The sequence below is a fragment of the Quercus suber genome, unplaced genomic scaffold (assembly GCF_002906115.3).
Source record: "Quercus suber isolate HL8 unplaced genomic scaffold, Cork oak 2.0 scaffold_102, whole genome shotgun sequence".
Lineage (NCBI taxonomy): Eukaryota > Viridiplantae > Streptophyta > Magnoliopsida > Fagales > Fagaceae > Quercus > Quercus suber.
The window spans coordinates 627,123-649,221 of NW_027069567.1; the positions used below are offsets into that span (position 1 = coordinate 627,123).

The 22,099-nt window shown below is 33.4% G+C and overlaps 2 protein-coding genes across 2 annotated transcripts; both read left to right on the top strand.

The window, feature by feature from the left end:
• The first annotated feature begins 647 nt into the window (after positions 1-647).
• LOC111984594 (putative disease resistance protein RGA3) lies at positions 648-7,142 on the top strand. Its single transcript, XM_024016220.2, has 4 exons — positions 648-873; positions 2,197-2,507; positions 2,760-6,007; positions 6,837-7,142. Exons 2-4 carry the CDS (start codon positions 2,208-2,210, stop codon positions 6,859-6,861), a joined length of 3,573 nt encoding a protein of 1,190 aa, XP_023871988.1. The 5' UTR covers positions 648-873; positions 2,197-2,207; the 3' UTR covers positions 6,862-7,142.
• A 1,641-nt stretch (positions 7,143-8,783) lies between these two features.
• LOC111984583 (inositol 1,3,4-trisphosphate 5/6-kinase 4) lies at positions 8,784-18,356 on the top strand. The gene is given in 12 exon segments (XM_065774968.1): positions 8,784-8,900; positions 9,778-9,820; positions 9,923-11,151; positions 11,292-11,431; positions 12,596-12,665; positions 13,001-13,027; positions 14,274-14,422; positions 14,698-14,831; positions 16,158-16,224; positions 16,330-16,456; positions 16,699-16,855; positions 17,786-18,356. Coding segments are annotated over 8 exon segments (825 nt in total). The 5' UTR covers positions 8,784-8,900; positions 9,778-9,820; positions 9,923-11,151; positions 11,292-11,431; positions 12,596-12,639; the 3' UTR covers positions 17,924-18,356.
• The last annotated feature ends 3,743 nt before the right edge of the window (positions 18,357-22,099 follow it).

The following is a 22,099-nucleotide window of genomic DNA, read 5'->3' on the forward strand; positions in this document are numbered from 1 at the left end:
CTCAAGAAAACCCAGTCTTGAATTCTTTGGTATTTTCCTTGTTCTCTAGAAAATTATTCAAGTTTTTCGTTTTTTCTTGGACACAGAAGACAAAAAATTCAAAAAGGAGAGTTAAAATTTAGAGAAAGTGGATGTTTGCAACAAATTAAATGGAAGTTAGGCTTTTTGTTTTTTTATTAATCTTTGCATTTGGAGTCGTTGGAACTTTAGAAGGAGATATGCTTATTGTACAGTGAAGAAAGTAGTATTAAATGACTTTATCCATGAGGTGTTCATTCATTTTTTTTATTTGTAAATATTCTTACCTTTTTTGGATGATGAGAAGTTCATCTCTGTAGTTGATGAAAGCAAGAGACTTGGACTAGGGGAGCGAAGCGAGAGACAGAGACTGGAGTGTGGGGAAGAAGATGCGTGACGGTGAGGCCCATATAGGTTTATAAGATACCAGTTAATAAGTGGCAATTTGGTCTTTTGCTTATTGCAGCTCTCACATGACTTGCACATGAGCCTAAATTCTGTCTAATTTAAGAGTTAACTAAACAGTAGGGTGCAAAGTGTGCAAGAGGCAAGAGTTTAGGGTGGTAAGTGTGCATCCACATAGTTTAGGGTGGTAAGCGTAACATGGTGTATAATTTAGGATGGTAAAATGTAATTTTTCCTAAAATATAAGAGTATAAAGGCAATGTAAATTGCTAGACCGCTCCTCTTCTCCTCTTTCTTTTATTCTTCACAGCCTATTACCCTATCTCTCTCTCTCTCTCTCTCTCTCTCTCTTCACTGTCTTTTCGCTCTCGCTCTCTCTCTCTATTGCTCTTTCTGACGTACATTGATTGCACATCTAATCTACCTATTTGCTTGCAAGCTAATACTGAAGTAAGTGCACTCTAACATGTCTCTCATACTGTATTGTTATTGTTTTTTTTTTTCGTTTTCGTTTCGTTTTGCTTTGTTTTTTTGGCTGAATAAATAGTCTAATTAACACAGCGAAAGGGAAGAACCTCCTTCATCTTCTGTATCCTCAATTAGCACACACTGTGCTAATAAGGGAGGGAGGAGATGACTAGATTCCTACCTTATTCAAACCAAAAAGTTATACAAGCTCAATAGTGACTATAACATGAAGGAAGGAAACAATGGTTGAGAACTGATGCTGATATAGATCTGAGTTGTTTATCGTATCACTAAGTGAATATTATATTGATAAATTGGTTTTAACATTTTATATGATGTGAACTCTCTTTCTTTTTCTTTTCTTTTTTAAATATTTTTAAACAAATAGAATAAAATTATTTTTATCTTTTATAAATATATTTTAATTATATTAATTTAAAAATTATGGGTTTTTTCTTAATCCAAATATGTGTTAACAAGAAATTAAAATTAAAAAATAAATAAAAGTAATTACAAGTTGGGAAACAAAGAATAAAATCAATGACTTAATTTTGTTATGTTTGCAATAAAAAAATTAAAAACTTGGAATAAAAAGAAAATTAGCAAAATGAGATTTCTTTAATTTTTTTTTTTCTTAAACTGGAGCAAAATAAAAAATAAAAAATCAGTTCTGACTTTGAGTACCACTTGCTCTGAGTTTTAGATTGATTTATTTAGGCTTTAAACATTTTCAATGTTGTTTAACATATAATAGTGACAGTGTCAGTACTAAGTACTTACGACCAAATTGAACTAACTCTTAAACAACAAGATCAAAATTTGGCTAAATTTAAACTATAATTCTATAAAGATCAAATTGATAACAAATATAAATTTGGAGGAAACAATTGTGAATTAATAAGAAATATAAATTACAACTTAATGAGAGAGGAAGCACAAAACTAAGGACTTTTCAGAAAATAGTTTCTAGAAACCTGTATTGTTATTTATTTTTTCTTTTCTTTTTCGCTTTTCTATCTCCTCAACTAACAAAGACTGAGGAGGGCTATACTATTTGTTAACATGATCAAACATGAGACAGATTTCAAAAACATAAGGATAAATTTAGTTTGATATCATGAAGATAGACCATTTTGGAGAAGTTGCTGAATAGAAGGAACTCGCTCTTCTAGGATTAATATGTTAGGTCCAATTCATCTGATACTTATACAGAGTTTGCAAATAGGATTACTATATTATATCACTAATTTTCATCTGAATTAATTTATGTCTGATTTTGATATTTTGTTATTTGTTTATTGCAAGGAAAAAGAAATATGGGTAGACAGAGAGATCAATTTTGGGATTATGCTGAGAATTTAAATGCCCGTTTCAAATGTAATTATTGTGGACGAAATTTTCCCGGAGGTGCATCAAGGATTAAAGCACACTTGGCTGGAGTTCGAGGTCATGACATTGTGGCATGTAATGCTGTGCCTCAAGATGTTCAAGAAAAAGCTCAAGCAACTCAAAAAAAAAGAGAAGCTCAAGTAACTCAAGGGACCAACAAAAAACTTAAAAGTGTATCAACCTCAGCTTCAAAATCAAAAACTAAGACGATTAAAATTGTCTCACAGGTGATTCTCTAGTCCCAACTCTATACATAGTTGTTTATTTCTAACAGTTCCAATACTTTTTAGGATAAATATTAGTACACACTGGTGGTTGCATACAACCCTGCACACACTTTTTGCACTGAAATTGTGACTTCAGATTTCGGTGCCAAAAATGTGTGTGCACGGTTGTGTACAACAACAGGTGTGAAATAAATATTGCTCTACTTTTTTTTAACCCTTTGCAAATATTTTCATACTATTTTCTCTTTGTAGGGTAAGGAAGAATATAGGGCTGAAATTTTCCTCAATGATGTTGTGGACAGACTAATAGCACTTGCCACTGAGCATATCAATTTTGAGTTGAGTTTCAAGGTGGACCTTCTTGAAACATTATTCAAGATGAAATTCATGTTAGGTGATGCTCAAAAGAGGCAATCAAGTGATGAGTCTATGGGGATATGGTTAAAGCATATTAGAGATGTAGCTTATGATGCCGATAATGTGCTAGACAAGTTTAGCTATGAGAGTTATTGGCAAAAGGCACAGATTCAAAATGAAATGATGGATCAGGTATGTAACTTTTCATTATGCAATCTTGATAAAGTTAGGTCCATCAAACAATTCTTGGATAGATATTTGAATGATGTAGCTGACTCTGGTCTTAGAATGGAGTCAATCCCCAGTATTAGCTTGAACATGAATATAGACTCGTTCAATGATTCAGAAGTTGTAGGAAGAAAACAAGATATCAAAAAAATAGTAAACTTACTTATTAGCTTGAACATGAATACAGACTCCCTCAATGATTTAGAAGTTGTAGGAAGAAAACAAGATATAAAAAAAATAGTAAACTTACTTACTGGTTCAAGCAATCAACATGTTATCTCTGTTCTCCCTATGGTGGGTATGGCAGGTATTGGAAAGACAACTTTAGCAAAATTTGTGTATAACAATGAACAGATAAAGAAACATTTTGATGTACTAGCATGGGTAAATGTCAGTAAAAATTTTGATGTTGAAGGGATTTTAAGAGAGATTCTTAAATCTCTTGGATTTAAATCTCTTGAAGGAGAAGACTTGAGTAATTTAAATTCTGATGAAGTACGCGAAATATGTGCAGAAATTTTGTGGGCGAAAAAATATCTTCTCATACTTGATGATGTGCAGAATGAAGATTTTAAGAAATGGGATACTTTAAAGGGTTACTTATTAGAGTTTAATTCCAATATAGGAAATAATATTGTTATTACAACCCGTAGTGATAATGTGGGGCAAATCATGAAGATACATCCCCCACATCACTTAGAGAAGTTATCAAAAGATGACTGTTGGTCTATAATGAAAAAAAGAACATTCATAGATGGAAGAATTCCATTAAAAGATTTGGAGGTTATTGGCAGGGAAATTGCTAAAAGATGTGGAGGGGTTCCATGGGCTGCAAGAATTTTAGGGGAAACAATGTGCTTTCAATTTGATAAAAACAAATGGCTGGAGATTCAAAATAATAAAATTTGGGATTTGTTGGATGAAGATAATAGTGACATCTTTCCTGTGCTTAAGTTATGCTTTGATCATCTTCCAACACCATCTTTAAAACGATGTTTCGCATATTGTGCAATATTCCCTAAAGATTATGACATGAAAAAGGATGAAGTAATTCAGTATTGGATGGCTGAAGGGTTCCTACTAGCTAAAGAAGCTAATAATATGGAGATGGAAGATATTGGTAACATGTATTTCAATATTTTGTTGGCCACTTCCTTTTTCCAAAATGTTAGAAAGGATGCATACGGTAATATTATTAGCTGCAAAATGCATGATTTGGTGCATGACTTTGCGCTCTCAATTTCAAAATTTGAAACTCTAATCTTGGAGGAAGATTTAGTGGATGATGGTAGTAGCATACAACATTTATTTGCCCGACTTGATGGCAAAACAACACTAGGAAGTTCATTTAGTGGAGTTGATTTTACAAAATTGCGCACGTTAATTTCACAAAGTATCAACTTTGACATCATGTTATCAAATTTTAAATGCTTACGCGTTTTAAAATTATCTGGGGATAGTATAAAGGAGTTGCCAGATTCAATTGAGCAATTAATACATTTGAGGCTTCTTCACATCTCAGACTCCTTAATTGAAGAATTACCAAAATCCATCACCAAACTATACAATTTGCAAACTTTAAGAATTGAAGGCCGTTTAGAAGAGCTTCCGGAAGACCTAAGCCATTTGTTTAATTTAAGACATATTCATATTAATCATATCAGGGATTATGGTTACATTATGCAAACACCTAAAAATATGAGGCGGTTGACTTGCCTTCAAACATTGCCATTTTTTGTTGTGGATCCAGAGGAAGGTTATAGGATTACAGAATTGAGACCTTTAAGGAATCTCAGGGGAGAAATAAACATATACAATTTAGAGAATGTGGAAGAGGAGGAAGAAGCCAAAAGTGCAAAATTAAAAGAAAAGGAAATATTCAAGTTGGGATTATACTGGGATAAGGGTTCTGATAAAGATGAAAAGGTGTTGGAAGGCCTCCAGCCTCACCCAAATTTGAAAAGCTTAACAATCGAAAGGTATTTTGGAAAGAAATTCCCATCATGGGTTGGTTTGTCTTCGCTATATCACAATTTGGTCGAGATCAATTTGAGAGATTGTAATGAATGTGAAGAAGTTCCCACTCTGGGGCAATTACCCTGTCTTAGGGTTCTTGAAATATACGGAATGAAGAAGGTAAGATGTATTGGAAGTGAGTTTTACTTTTACAGTGATGGGAGTTACAGAAATACTACTACTACATTATTTCCGGCATTGAGAATACTCAAATTGAAGCGGATGGAAACCCTAGAAGAGTGGAAGGAGGCAGATGAGGTGTTGTCGGTGTTTCCTTGCCTTGAGGAGTTGATTATTAGATTTTGTAATAAACTGAGATATTTGCCAGACTCACTGCGCACTTGCGTTTCCCTTCAGAAGTTGGAAGTATATTATTGTTATGATCTGAGTTCATGGCCAGGTGTCCGGTCCCTTCAGAAGTTGGTAGTATGGAATTGTCCTAAGCTGAGGTCATTGCCAGGTGTCCGGTGGTCCATAATAAGGTGTGGTATTGAAGACCCACCCAGTGGGTTACAGTGTATTGAATATTTGGAGAATGAGGATTGTCGTCTGCCTTCTTCTTCTACTTCCTCCATTCACCCCTCCCTCCAAAAGCTAAAGCTAATACGCTGTGGGTCTCTCCTGCTGGACCAAATTCAATACTTCATTGCCCTTAAAATTCTATGGATAGAGGAATCTTATGAGATGGTAGCTTTGCCAGAGGGGTTGGGCAATCTTTCCTCTCTTCAACAGCTGTACATTGTGGATTGCTTGAACTTGGTGCATCTGCCCACGGAGGAAGCCATGCGACGCCTCACCCAATTGAAAACGCTGATCATTTATGATTGCCACAAATTTGAAGACAATGAGCGGATCAAGATTAGCCACGTTCCATGGGTTAAAATCAATGATGATGATGAGTAAGTCTACTCATACTGCCCTACTATTTCCTCTTCTTTTATTCTCTTATATTCGTAATGGGCGAGAGTATTCCGGTATAAATACTTAATTGGACCCGATTAACAAAATATATAACAACTACAATTTGGGTTAATGGTTCTTCAAATAAATAGTTCAAATTAATCTCACTAACCCTTCTGCTTACACTTAATAAATCCAATTCTTTTTTTTCTTTTTTTTTAATGAAATTATTTGCAATCATTTGAGATTTTTTTTTTTTTGAGAAACAAACACACACACACAAGGGAGAGAGAAAATCTTTTAAAACAAGAGTTTAATTAGAAATTTTGTGATGGCTACTATTCAAATTGGCTTGCCGCTATTCAAATTTTTGTTGCTGCAAATTACCAAAATAATTAGAAGCATAGTCTATTTAACAATTTTTTGATTGTTACCTATTGTCTTGCTACTATCGAATTTCTGTTTGCTAGCCTATTTTCTTTCAACAAATTTTTCAATACTGAATTTTTCTGGACATTGGGAAATTTGGAATATTGAATCAATCACTGTTAGAGCTGTCCACATAATCATTATTTCAATCAGCATTTTGATACTGTAAGAGTTCATGGATCAATTCTTTTACTTACAGCTGTCTAAAACTTGACAGTAGATTTTATTGATTTGCACTGGGTCATAACTGCTCTGTTTATGAGGGTGGATTTATTGTGGAAAATGGAGCTTAGTTGCATAAGAATGAGAAATTGGGTGGGTGAAGGTCTTGCTGATTTTTCATTTCATGTTTGGGTTGATGGTTCTAATATATCTATATATGATTTTTACCTTTTGAAGGTACCCACGTAGCTTAGATTTTTGAAGACTAACTCAGAAAGATGGCAAGAAGTTTGCATCTGGGAAAATAATTAGCTTGATGACAACAGATGCCCAGGCACTTCAGGTTTTCTCTCTTACCATTTGCATTATGTGTACAGAATTTACTTCATAATTGGTCATTTACAAAACCTAATGAGTAAGTCTATTCATACTACCCTATATCCTCTTCTATTCTCTTATAACTGTAATGGGTGAGAGTAATTTTGGTATGAATACTTAATTGGATGCCATTGAAGAAATATATAAATGCTGCAATTTGTTTTATTGGCTTTTGAAATTAATAGTAGAAATTAATCTCACCGACCACTGTGGCAACTTTTGAAAAATTCTACTCTTCTTCTTCAATCTTTGAAATTATCTGCAATCATGTGCAAAAAGTTACTAAAAGCATAATTTAATTAAAAAGTCACTAAAAGCAATCCCTCTCACTCTCACGTTTACTGGGTCACAGCTTCAACAATACGAACACAAGGATTCTAATGGTACCAACCAAAAACAATTTTTTTTTTCTTTTTTTGGGTTTTTAAGATGGTTTTGTCAAATGCGTATGCCAATTTTGTTTAAAAGATGTGATTTTTTCTGTTGGGTTTTGGTTCCTTTCTTGTATTAACTTTGTTATGTCCTGTGTTTTTCTATTGTAATGATGACTTGGTTCAGTAATAAGTTTATTATGTTGGTATCAATGTTATTAATATGTCTCATAATATGGTAGAAATGTGAAAATTGCACACATTCAGATTGTACTACGGATGGAATGTGATTTGTGTGGTTGTTCAGTACTCATTTTGTTGTATGTTAACTCATATCAGATGGCTGGGAAAAGAGTTGGGGGCAAGGTGTGACCCCATGGGATTTAGGACAACCGACACCAATTATTTTACATCTTCATTAGACAGGAGCTCTTCCCAAGGGTAGGGCTTTACACTGTGTTTAGTTGGGGTGAATTTAGGGGGATGGAAAACATAGGAAGGAAAATATGGTGGAAAACAGTGTTTTCTACTATTTGGCAAAATAGGGAAAACGGAGAGGAAGGAAAAACTGGGAGAAAATTTTCTCTCCCGAGCCCACAAAATTCATCCTCCCAAATCGGGAGGAAAACGCTGGAGAGAAAGTGCTCTCACAGCATTTTCCCTCTCCAATGTCTACAACAACCCAGTGCGGCTCCAACGTCTACAACAACCTAGCGCGGCAGAATAAGAAGAAGGAGGCAAAAAATAATCACCCAACCACCAAACCCAGCACCACCACCAAACACCACAACCTAGCACAAAAAATTAACCCAAAATCAACAGAAAATTAACCCAAAATTAACGGAAAAACAATTAGAAAACTCAACTCAAAATCACTGCCCAAATCACTACCCTTAATCAAACCCAACCCAAAATCATCATCTATAATAAAAGCATAAAACTGAAATTGTAAAAGAAGAGGAGAAAAGAAAAAAATTCTAAAAAAAAAAACGAAATTTTTACCGTCAATCACCCTTTTCTTACAATCACAAGTCACAGCACTTTCGTTCACTTCACAATTTCTCCCAAGCTTGGGCTAGAATTTTCAATCAAAAGCCAATGGAAAAGAAAAAAACAAAAAAGAAAAGACCCAGATATCATTTTATTTTTGACAAACCCATGTTCATCCAAAAACTTTAGTCCAAATTCCATCTGGCCATCCACCCCCAACTCCTCACAAAAAAAAAAAAAAAAAAAAAGAAGGAGAAGAAAGAGAGGCGGAGATAGAGATAGGAGAAGATAGAGACAAGAGTTTTTTTTTTTTTTTTTTTTTTTTTTTTTTTTTTTTTTTTTTTTTTCAATTTATGAAATTATTTGCAATCATTTGAGAAAAGCTTTTAAAACAAGAGTTTAATTAGAAATTTTGTGATGGCTACCAATTGGCTTGCCGCTATTCAAATTTTTGAAGGTACCCATCTTGCAAAGACTTAGAAGACTAACTCAGAAAGATGGCAAGAAGTTTGCATCTGGAAAAATAATTAACTTGATGACAACTGATGCCTAGGCACTTCAGGTTTTCTCTCTCTTACCATTTGCATTATGTGTACATAATTTACTTCATAATTGGTCATTTACAAAACCTAATTCAGTTCAATGCTGAGTAAGTCTATTCATACTACCCTATATCCTCTTCTATTCTCTTATATTTGTAATGGGTGGTAGTATTCCTAGTATGAAAACTTAATTGGATGCCATTGAAGAAATATGTAAATGCTGCAATTTAGTTTAATAGCTTTTGAAATTAATAGTAGAAATCAATCTTACAAACCACCGTGGCCACACTTGAAAAACTCTACTCTTCTTCTTTAATCTTTGAAATTTTCTGCAATTATTTGCAAAAAGTCACTAAAAGCATAATATAATTAAAATTTTTGTGCTTGCTGTCATTTGGCTTGGTTCTACTTAAATTTTTGTCTCTGCAAATTATCACAAACACTTAAAAATTTGTTAAAAGTATAGTAATTAAATTTTTTTCCTGCTTGTTAGCAATTGTCTTGCTTCTTTTCAAATTTCTATTTAGCCTATTTTCTTTCATCAAATTATTACCTTGTTATTTTTCAAAATTGAAAATTTCTATAAATTTGGAATTTTTAAATATTGGATTCATCACTATTAGAGCCTGAAGTCTACATGCTAATTCTTGGCCTCTGTGTTTCTTGAAACCTTCACTTTTTGTTGTCAAATAGCTACACCTGGTTTCTTGAACTGATACTGTGATAGTTCATGAATCAGTTCTTGGCAATAGATTTTGATGATTTGGGCTGGGTAATAATTGCTATATTTATTAGGGCGAATTTATTGTTGGAAAATAGAGAACTGTATAAGAATGAGAAATTAAGTGAGTGAATGTCTTATTGATTTTTGTTTTCATGTTTGGATTGGGAGGTCAGTTTTGCCGGTCCATGAAGTTATGTGATTCTCTGTTCTACTAGTGTAAGCAAAGTTTAACTCACTTTCTTATAAAGTTTCAGACAACACTGAAGGTGTTTTATTATTCTAATATATTTCTATTTATGTTCTTTTTACCTTTTGAAGGGACCTGCCAAAATTAGAATTTTAAGGCAAACTCATGAAGCACAGAAATGTTTGTGTCTGGGAAAAATAACCAACTTGATTAGAACTAATGCCAAGGTACTTAAATATGTTTTCTCTTTTACCATTTGGGATTTGTATATCAAACTGGTGTGTGTGTGTGTGTGTTATAGAGTCACTGCGTTTGTAGCCAATGTGCATATCTATATAAGCAAAACTTTTAGTCTATGTAAAGGCATGCAATGTCAACTCGAAATGTGCGTTCATATGTAACCAAACAATGTATAGATTGAGTCCAGTCAGATTGATGAATTGTAGTTTGACACCTTTTGATAAGTCATTGATAGCTTAGCTTGAGCAGTGTGGAATGTCCTTTGCTTTGATTCTTTTAGCATGGATGTGACGAACTAACTAAAAGTTCAAAGAACTAAAAAGTTAGGATGTTAGAAAGCTAACAAAAGTACAAAACTAACAACACATGGATTCTCATTATTCAAAGAACTAAAAGATTATTCAATAAGTTAAATATCATTGTTCAGCTAGAGGAAAAAAAATTTCATGGAGCTTTAACCCACTTTCAAGCCAACCGAAGAGCTGAATATCTGTCATTTCCCCAAATTAATGGAAAAATGTGCAAAGGGGAGTGCTGAGTGGTCTAGGATTTCCCACATTCCAAATATCTATTTTGACGAATGTTCGAAGATCATGTATTAAGATGGATGACCAGTAAGTTTTCTCCGACCTTATCCTCATTTCTTCTCTTATACTCTCCTTTCCTACAACATTGGAGTATTTTCATAATTTCTCCAAATTTCTACCTTTGTCTCTTCAGTTTCCGCAAATATCTTATAAATCAATAAATTTGTTTCCTCAATGTGCAGTCACTAGGGACAATTGTCTATTATGTTCAGCTGAAGGAAATATTTAATTAATTTAGGGAGTTTTTATCTAATCTCAAGATAATGGAAGTATATAAGATTGTTAAGTTTTCTCAAATCCTCTCTTCTCTTCTAATATATGAAGTACTAATTCAATCCAATAAGTATATATCATTCATGCCAATTATCCACTCTTCCCTCTCACTTTTCCTTCAACATTTTCTAACTTTTTACTTGGTATATGTTCCATCTTGATATTATGATATATGTAGTTTTCACATGTCGATATCATTGTATCAATGTTGTAAGCCACAGGCAGCACTTGGTTCCAATGCGATTCTTTCATTGAACTTTGTGAGTTCTTTCAATCTCATCTTCTTCTCATTTGATTTCTTTCTTTCACAACCCTATTATGAATCCTTTCTTTTCGGTTCTTTTTCTTACTTTCAATTTCTTTTGCTAGTTACTAAATTTGTTGTTCATATACTTTACAGGTTTTGGTTATCCTTCATTTCCAAAGTAGTGGCCATGTACTTCAGGAAAGGGAAAGAGTGGTCCAGGATTCACCCTGTTCCAAATATCCAGAAAAATTTTTGGTTCCTATTCTAAGCTAGCTCAAAATAATCTAAAATTGGTATTTTCTCTCAAATGTTCTTTTTCTTAACTTGTCACTTTGGAATAGACTAGTTTTTCTTTTTTTCACTTACCATCTTTCTTGTATACTTATGTTATTGTGATATCACTTTTATTTTGTTTCAAACTTGTATTTTAATGTAGTGCAAGTGTGCAACATATTTTGCTGTATTGTGTATGTAGACCTTCAAATTTTTGTTTAATTCAATCCCTTTAATTTTTTTTTTAAGGAAAATTACACTTTACCACCCTAAATTATACCTTAAATTACACTTTACACCCTAATTTTTTCGAATGCATGTTTTGCACCCTAAACTATGACTTTTGTTACACTTTACACCTCAATGTTAAGTTTGCCGTTAACTTGAATGAAAATCTAAATTTAAGGTACAAAGTGTAATCAAGAGTATAGTTTAGGGTAGTAAAGTGTAATTTCTTTTTTGTTTTTAAGGTATTGAGAATAGGGGCAATTGGACCTTTTTACATGATATCATAGTTTAGGATGCAAAATGTAACAATAGTCATAGTTTAGGGTGCAAAATGTGCATTCGAAAAGGTGTAAAATGTAATCTAAGGTATAGTTTAAGGTGGTAAAGTATAATTTCTCCTTTGTTTTTTTTATTAGTTTTATGTATAAAATTCTCTTCTACTTGTTACCATTGCATTGACTTCACTCTAATGTTTTGACTTGTCCATTCTCTAATAAGTAGGCTTTTTATTACAAATTTTAAAGGTCAATATCATGTTAACCCATATGTGAGAAAATGTTGAATATATGAGTATGGCCTCTGACATTACTTTAAGTGAACCTGGAATTTTAAACTCCCTCGTAGTTTGTTAATGTCATGAATTATTTTGATGCTTCAAACTTGAGAAATAATTGATGAGATAAATTATTTTAATGTTGTTTGTTATGGTTTCCTAACTTGAAAATTTAATGCCGGTGACTTCAACAGCTTATTGGATTGTAAGGTAGACACCTATAGTCAGTCTTTTTACTTGTTGGGTGTCATTAAAAAGTATTTAACTAAAAATCATTTGCACGCCTCTCTATTAGAAAATTTAAAAACACTAGCATTGATTGGGGTTTTCCATCTCTTCTGGGTTTTTTTTTTTCTTTTTCTTTTTTTTTCTTGAACCTTTACATTATTGTCTCTCTCAACAGGAGACATTCTGGTGGTTTCTCTAGATCAGGCAAATGGTCAGAGGATGGTTCCCAATATCTTAAGCATAAGGTGATGGATCTTTTTGTATAAACTAACACAGATTGTATACTTTCATTATTTTTAATAAAATTTGGATTTGTGACTTATAAGGAGGAATGATAAATTAAAGTACTCTATGTTTAGATACTTATGTTGAATACTGATAAAAGTAGTTTAAGCTACCACAGTGTGAGATCTTTGGGATCTTATTTAGAAAAAAATATGCAATTCTGGAAATCAGTTATCTTGATGGGATGACAGTGACCTATAAATTTTTTAACTTCTTTGGACCTTGTAATCTGTTTTTCTTGTGTCTACCAGAAATAAAACTGCAAACATCTAATTGGCTTCATGTTCTATTGCAGGATCTCTTGGTCAAGAATCAGCAGAAGGTGTGCACTTCCCTCTTCTGTGTTCATACTGCATAGGGTGCTATTTTTAGGCATAGGTTTTAATGTTTAAAAATAACTTGGAGAAACAGATAAGTCTAGATTTTTTAAGAATAGGTTTTTATATCATTGTTCTTGAAGGGTTTAGGTTTTTGTTATTATAAATGTCTTGGGGCTACCTTAGCTTTATTATTGTCCAAAGATACTTCTTGTAAGGAGAGATGGGTGATAAGTCTAAGTTTTATTTAGTAGATTGGGTAAAAAAATGTTCTTCATTAAAGGAGGGAGGTTTGAGGATCCGTAAATTGAGTACTTTTAATAAAGCCTTATTGGACCATGGGGATGGTTCTCATGTTAATTTTGGTATGACCTACGGTGTGGGGATTTTCCTTTTAAAAAGATCTCTTTCCGGATTTTTTTGTTGAGCAATGCAGGGGATAAGGAAGCTTCAATGGCTTCTTATTGGTCATTGAAGATGATAGAAGTGGGTGTTGGAATCCTCAGTCTTCTTAGTTGTTACAGGACTGGGAACTAGAGTCAATGGACAATCTCTTTAATTTGTTGTATTCTAATTTTTGTCTCATCAAGAATAGGAACAGTTAGTATGGAGGTTGTTTTAATATGGAACTTTTAAAAGTCATTCGAATTATGAGAGGGTCTGTCTAAGTGCAATTCCCGTGGAGAAGCATATGGGTACTAAGGTGCCTTGTGTAAAGTTGCTTACCCTGGGTAAAATTTAGATTTTGGACAATCTTCAGAATTGAAGTATTATGCTTGTTAATTGGTGTTGCGTGTGCAAGAATAGTGGGGAGTCAATTGAACATCTTTTACCCCATTATTCTTGGCACGAGATATTTGATCTTTTGTGTTTGCATTATTTCTAGTAATTTGTGTTTTGCCAAAACTGTGCAACAGATTTTGGAATGCTAGCAAGGAAGATGCATCATTGTAATGGACCAAAGATACAAAAGCAATTCTACTTATAAAAAAAAAGATACAAAAGAAATTCTGCTATGTGTTTGGTGGGCCACTTTGGAAAAAAAGGAATTAAGAACTTTTGAAAGTGTCAGGCATCCTAATCATGTTATTGAACAATTTCTTTAAAACCCCTGTATGATTTTAGCTGATAACATAATCAGTAGTTTGTTTTTACATGTCTCTTTGTATTCATTTATTCTATCCAGAAGTCACAACGAAAATAATGAACATTCTTTAAGTTTTCTTTAATAAAAAACTTGTTCTTGCACAGATATTTGGAGGATCACCCTGATTGCTGTGTGATTGATTCATTTAACAACATCTACCCTGTGCTAGATCGGCTGGAAATTCAAGAAATTCTACTTCGCTTGGAGGATCTCAAAACTGAAGGCCACTCTACAATCAGGGGATTTTCTGAAGGTCTTATGTCTTGATGGTTTTTTGGTTATGGTATTGCTGTATCAAGTTTTCTTTTTTCCTTTCAATTCAACCATGGTATTCTTTTGAGGGAATGATTAATTGGGATTTATCTGTGTTAGTTGCTACACACAAAGATATATCTCAATTATTTAATCCTTGGGTGATTTGAATGTTTGAAGTAATTCTGATCATGTTTAACGAAACTCGTCTTAAAGTTTAAGTTGGAATAGTGATCCATTTTAAAATTGATCAAATTTCTTCCCAAATTTAGTAAGTCTGGATCTTTTATATGCAGGTTGATAGTTTCAAAGAACCTGATTTGCTGCAAAGGATTTCTGAAGCTAAATTATCTCTTCCAAGTATAGTGAAGCCTCAAGTTGCATGAGGTGTAGCTAATGCTCACAAGATGGTACTGACTTTATCTAGTTTCATACTGGATTTATGTATTATTAATTAAAATTTCAAATTCTCTCCCTTTATCACTTATATGAAGAGGATGAAGAAGAAGCTACCGTTTATCTAGGCCAATTACCTGGAACTTTCATATTTCTAGAAGGTACAAATGACTGAAATTGATAGACATATTAAGGATAGATGAGGTAAAGCCAAAGTAAAGCAGTATGGACTGGCTAGAGATGAGTCCATACCATTCTGTATGGTATTACAAAGCATCATGTATGCTTCAGTAAAGCAGTATAGTATTACCCAGCAACTGGTTATGGCGGGTGCAGTTAGTTGCACGTAGGTTTTACTAGCTAGAGACAATTCCAAAGGGCTCTTCTTTAGAAAGGTTCCTTGCATTATCAAAAAAGAATGAAAGAAGCAGTATAGTATTACAAAACTTCATGTATTTGCTGCACATTATCTAGTAATTTTCCGAATGCTTGAACAAATTGACATTTCTTAAAAAATATTTTTGGCTAGGGCACAAATATGGGCATTGATGTTTAATGCAGATATAATGTCACCATTTAATTTTTATTCTTTTTTGGGTTTCATCTTTACCATGAAAATATATGGTGGCAATATGAAAACAATTTTTTTGAACAGAGAAGAGTTGCACTTATTCAAATCGATGAAGAAAATCTTATAGCTTTTGTTGTTCTAACCTCATGCCAGTTGAATGTTCATTCTCTTGAAACTGAATTATTAGACAAATTTAAAGAATCAAAAATATCAACTCGTTTTCGTTCTCTACCCTTTTCAAGCAACCACTTAACAAAATTAAAGAGGGTTTCGTCTTGACCATGAAAATATACAGTTGCAATATACAAACAACTTCAACATTTTTTGATAAACAAACAACTTCAACATATGCATAACAAGCTTGTTATCCTTTTCTTCAATTTTTAGTTTGAATATGTCATCTTTCTGTTTCAGGTTGTTGATAGCTCTTCCTTTTTTATTCATTACCTGCACCCCAGTTTTAGTGCCAGCTCTTGCCTTTATACTTCTTGCTGGGCACTTAATGTGACTAAAGTCATTGTAAAAGTAAATCACCATTCAAGTTCCTGTATTGCTGGTTCAAAGTTGTTAATTGGCTGTGATGATTTCTATGCAAGCATCCAAGCAACTTTGTAGCTCATCTCTTCAGCTTGCCCAGTCATTTTAAAGCATTCATTTTGCCTGTTCCTTATTTGGAAATTGTCCTTGGTCTATTATGTTAAGCTATAATGATCTGAATTCCTTTTTTTTTCACTATTTAAATTAAATAGCTTATCTTTTATATAAACAGGCAATCATATTCAGAAATGAAGATTTTAAGGACTTGAGTGTTCCTCTTCCAGCTATTGTGCAGGTGAGCAAGAAACAACTTTTATTATGAAGACTTTGGAGTACTTCTGTTATCCTTATTGTGGAATTAGTACTCTCGAATTTCTCTCTTTAAAAAATTTCAATATGGAAAGTTGGAAACTGGATTAACTCCAACTATATGTGACATAGTTATGGAAGTGAGTGTCTGTCTACACCAAATGCTGATATCTTGATGAAATTATCTGAAAGTAATGGACTCAAACCTCTAGTCTTTGACAGGTATGTGTTTATTGCTTCTGTTTTGCTTCTTCCTTTTTGATAATGGTTTTTTGGACCAATTTTTTTTTTTTTTTTTTTTTTTTTTAAGATTAATTATTTATAGGTAAGTTTCAAACGCACCCTTGTGGGTGTATGAGTTTTGTCTACCTCTAAAAACCCCTCTTCTTTTGGTTTTTTCTTTGATGATATATGTTCAAGAGCATATATTTGATAACCCATAATTTGACCATTTCTCTCTGCAGCTTAAAATCTCTTCCCCCTGCCAAAGAAGACCAGCATTATGGCGATAGTAATTGTTCCAAGGCCACTAATAGTTGTGTTGATCTTGATCTGGTTACAGACGCAGCAAATTGGCTTAGGGGAGTGCTTGATCTTACCATCTTTGGCTTTGATGTTGTTGTAAGTAGCCAAGTCGAGTTTTCTTGAATTCATATTCTACAGTAGTTTGCACTCATTTCTCCTTATGATGATTGTATTTTCCATGAATATGTTATAATTGATTTTCTGTATTGCTGAACCATGTAGATTAACACCAAATATAATACTAAATGTTTCCATAATTAGTAATGATGACCAATCCTGCACAATATAATCCAAAACTGGAATCCCTAGATTTTCTTATACTCCTCAAAATCCTCCTAGTTGAAAGCAAGCCATCTCAGACACTATATTCCATCTTGACTGACTTGCCTTTGAGTTTTCTTGTATCCATTCTAGTATATTGGTTAATTTAGCAGGAGCTATCACTTAAAAAGTTGTCTATAATCAATTTATATACATTGAGTGAAACTGAAATTGCCTTAACTTATGTTTGAACAATCCATGAAATCTTGAAAAGATGGTCAAAAGCTAATCAATATATATATATATATATATATAAAAGAAAAAACAAGGAAAAGGAAAAAGCAGTGGATAAGAAGTTGGCTTACAATCTATGGAGAAGCTTTACATGTGATTGTCCTTGGCCTTTCAAATAGGTGACTTTGGCTTCCTAGACTTAGCTCTTTGATGGCCGATGGGTCTCTTTCCTTCATATTTTTTGCACCAACCAAATTACTATTTAAAGAAAAGAAAAAAAAAAAACAACCTGCATCAACCAGATCTAGTTGGAACAAACAAAAGTGAATTATGTATTATTTTAGATGTATGTTTAATAGGTTAACCATTCACTTGAGATTTCACTTAATAATTAAGTATGATATATTAACCAGTATTCCATTCTTAAGATTTGTTCCAAGCATGTGATTGATATATGTATCTTGCTACTTAAGGCAAACTTGTCCATTGTGTACCATAAAAGTAATCTTCTTTGTTGTGTGGAAATTTCAGATTCAGGAAGGCACTTCTGATCATGTCATTGTGGATGTAAATTATCTCCCGTATTTTAAGGAAGTTCCTGATGATATTGCAATACCTGCCTTTTGGGAGGCTATTAAGAAGAAATTTGAATTGAAAAGGTCAAAATAAGCAACAAAAGCTCCTCTTTGACAAGATGATAAGTGAAGACGGGGGTTGATCATCGCATCTGTGTTAAAGAGACCAACCATGGTCTGTTCATTTGGGAAGTGAGATATAAGATGTATCTCACTTGGGAGGAAATCTGAGCAACAAAAATATCATGTAATCTTTCTCTTAGCACAAGTCCTTTCACTGCACCTTATGTCTAGAGACTAGAATCTTGTGTTATTATCAACGGTCCACACTTGCTTCGCAATATGAACTTGCCATGCACGATCTTTCTTTCTTTCTTTCCTTTTTTTCCCTGTAATATTCCTTTTGGATATGAAGTACCTTGTTTTTGTTTGTTTGGGGGAGGGAACATATATTTAGCTTTCTTCACTTTACCCCCCTTATGTGATGTTCATAACTATGATTTTATTAAAGGAACATTTTGTGTAAAGATTGGACTTTTTTTATGTAGTTGATCATGATTTTTAATGTTTGTTCCTATATGTCTCTTAATATGCTATTCTTCTAATGAAAAAGTGCAGGGAAAACATTTTTCAATAACTCCCTGCCCAATCCTAGTTTATTTAAAGGTCCCCACTTTAAAGCGGTTGGTGCATCAAACATCTCTTCAACAGCACCTCACTTCACTCGTAAAAATGTGAACATAGAGAGGGGCTAGCCCCTGAAAACCCAGCCTAAACCAACAAATCTACGTCTACACTAGACAATCAATAGACTGCAATGGAGCATTGATCTCACAAAAACTTCAGTATAGAACTTGACACTACCAGCTAACGAAAAAACAGAAAATAACGTTGGGTAACCATAGGCAACCATATTTATGTCATGCCACACTAAATGATAAGCAAGCAACCATAATAATAATGGTAATAATATGTATCTTCAAATGAACAATGCTTCACACACACATGATTTTTTTTAATTGAATAACTGTAAGGTTTTTTAATGAACCAGGACACATCTAATTGAATAATTATTCTGAGGCACATTTTTTTACAAGAAAGTTGCAAAATGGAAAACTTGATAAGCTTTTTGATAACATAATGGTACCACCTTCAAAAACAAGAATAAAGAAGAAGAAGAAAGATATCGAGTAAGGTTTATAATCCAATAGTACTGCTATATATGGTTCAAAAAAATGAGAGAAACACAATCCTAGCTACGAACAAGGAGAACAATCAAAGAACAAGAGAAGTAGAGTTGAAAGAACGAGAGAAGTAGATTGGCTTTATTAGCTTTTACAGGGAAGAGGTCTCTAGCCCAATGCTCTCTATGATAACGGTGGTCATCTTGTGAAAAGTGGAGCACTTGGGGACATCGAAATCGTTCATATATTGATTATGACAATAAAATGTAAAGACTCGTTCTAATAATTTGATTATTGTTAATGGAAATACAACCATATATCACTCTCCTAAATGATATTGATAAGTCTAGCGAGTCGCGACACAACTTTTACTAGCAATTTATGAATTTATTTCTTGATATATGTGGTTCTATGTGGCCCTATAACTATAAAGTTAAAAAAGAAAGAAAAAAAAAAGAAAAAAAAAGATTTGGTTCAGGAATTTTTTATTTTTTATTATTTTTTATTCCCTTGATCCCAATATTAAAAATAAAATTTTTGAAATTTTTTGGGTTTTAATTGGGATATTTTCGCACAAATAGAGAGCGGATAAGATATGATCTTGACACACAACATTTGACGTTCGATTACTCCATGTTTTACCCTCTCATCCTCTAACTTGTGTTGGCCTTACTAGCTAGTTACTATCCTCCACTTTGGCGAATTTCAAACAGTCGAAAAACTCTAAATGAACATTCAAATACAACCAATTTTAGTTCATTTGGATCGTGGTGGAGAAATTTAAGAACCCAAAAATATCTTGATAAGAAATTTCAACTATAATTTTGAACTCTCCCCCAGTTCAAAGTTGATATTGTAGCATAAGAAGTTAAATTAAGATAAATTTCCCTGCTTTTTAAGATGGCAACTCATTTACTCTAGTCTCTAACTGGATGATCGAAAATTTGTTCAACCTTGGTCAAATCAGACTTAACTCAACATTTTTTTAATATAAATTTATGAAACTCTTTTAGCATATGTTTAATTGAGGTAAACAAGAATCATCAATTTGATTTCCAATGTTTCAATTACAATTTAGGATACAACAATAATTTTCAAATACCTAGGCATCATTTAATAACTATTTTTTTTTTTAAATATTATGGAGTAAAATACGATGTTGACAAGTTTATCACATAATTTATAACAAAAAATTATGCATCATTTTCATGAATTCTTGTGCTCAAAGTTTTTTTCCCCCAACCAATTGTGTAAACCAAAGAGTGTTGGTTAAAACAAGGATGTAAGATGTTCTTATTACTCAAAACATTTGTAACATCTCTCTTTTTTTTTTTTTTTTTTTTAGCGAAAGGTAGAAAACAAGGTTTTGAAACCCGAACCGGACCGTACGGTCCAACCGAAAAACCTCGAACCAGCTATCTTTACGGTATGTTAAACATGAAGAACCATTCCATGCAAAAAAAAAAAAAACAGCGAACCGTATGAACCGTGGTCAAACCATCCGGTTCTGTGAACCGTGGTAGAAAATATATATTGCAAAAAGGAATAAGGGTTACAGATGTGCACAAAGCAAGAGGCTGTGCTAGCAGTCAACTCAGCTTATTGTAGCTAGGCCGAGTATGCAGTAATACAACATCAACTTCATATCGTTGGGCGTGCTTTGCTTCTTCTCAAAAAGCAAGCGGTTTCTTGCGTTCCATACGGACCACGACACCATCGCCCATAACTCCAGGTCCTTTTTGGGAAGTTTTTCCTCCAGTTGTCGCGCAAGAATGTTGAAGTTTGGGGCTTCGGAGTTACACTTTTGCAGCTGTCCCTGAACCATATCTCACACGTTTCTAGCTAGTGGACATTCCCATAGGACATGGGCCACTGTTTCTTCATGCTGCTGGCAGATAGTGCAGGTAGAGGCCACTGGTATCCTCCTACGGCATAAGTTTGCGGATTATGGGAGTATATCGGAGCATGCTCTCCACATGAAGTTTCTGACCTTTGGGAGAATAGGGAGCTTCCACATCTTATTCCAGAATTTCTTATCTTCTCTTGCAGTGGAATGTTCAGCGTTTTTTGGCTGATTAAGGCGGAGTGCAACCCGATAAGCTGTCTTCACCGAGAAGCACCCATTCTTAGTTTCCTTCCATCGAAGCTTGTCTCGGTCATGCTCTTCACCAAGTTTGATACGTAGAATATCTTCCACGTAGAATAACATCCCTCATTTTTTATTCGTATATAACAATTTTTTTTAAAGAAAGTGAAGACTACTGAGAAATAACAGATAAATCTTCTTCCCATTGCCATTGCAAGTATCCATATAGTATTCCACCACCTTAGTTGCATCAAACAAGTTACAAACTGATTCCCAAAAAAAAAAAAAAAAAGTTAGAAACTTTAATGTATGTGAGGTGGTGTTGATTGATGCTGATATCTAGATGTTTATTTCAAAATAAAAGTAAAAGGTGGAATATAACGTTAACTATCATATATTTGGATGGACTTTAAATTCAACGTATTTAACATGTTTCACCCAACAAGTAAATCAAAAATTACAAAATTTAATTACAAAATTAGTTTTAGTGCTCAAGAAAATAAAACGTTTCTACATAAATAAATAAATTTTGATTTAAAATATATCATTTATAATATTAAAATTCGTGAAATATGAAAAAACAAATTATGACACTACAAAACTTTCTCAAAGCGTAACAACAATTCTGTAAAGTTGTTATTTACAATTATATTGTGTTGGCTTTAATTTCGTGCCAAATTTAATTGTAATTTTGTTCAATCATGTTTACCCTTTATTTTATGTGGAATTTTATTGTAAGGGTTGTGTGTGAGAGAGAGTGTACACTCAAGTTCTTATTGAAGACCAAGTGGATTTCGCGAGAAGTTATCCCGCGAAGTGAGCCACATGCAAAGCACATGATTGGAATGCAAAGAGTCATGGCAACTGGTTTTCAAGAGTAATTCGCGGGTAAGGCATTCCTGCGAAATATTCTGTTTTGCTATTTTGGCATATCTACTCCACCATGTCTTCACCCACACTATATATACCCTCATTACCCATATATTGGAATGAGTGTTTT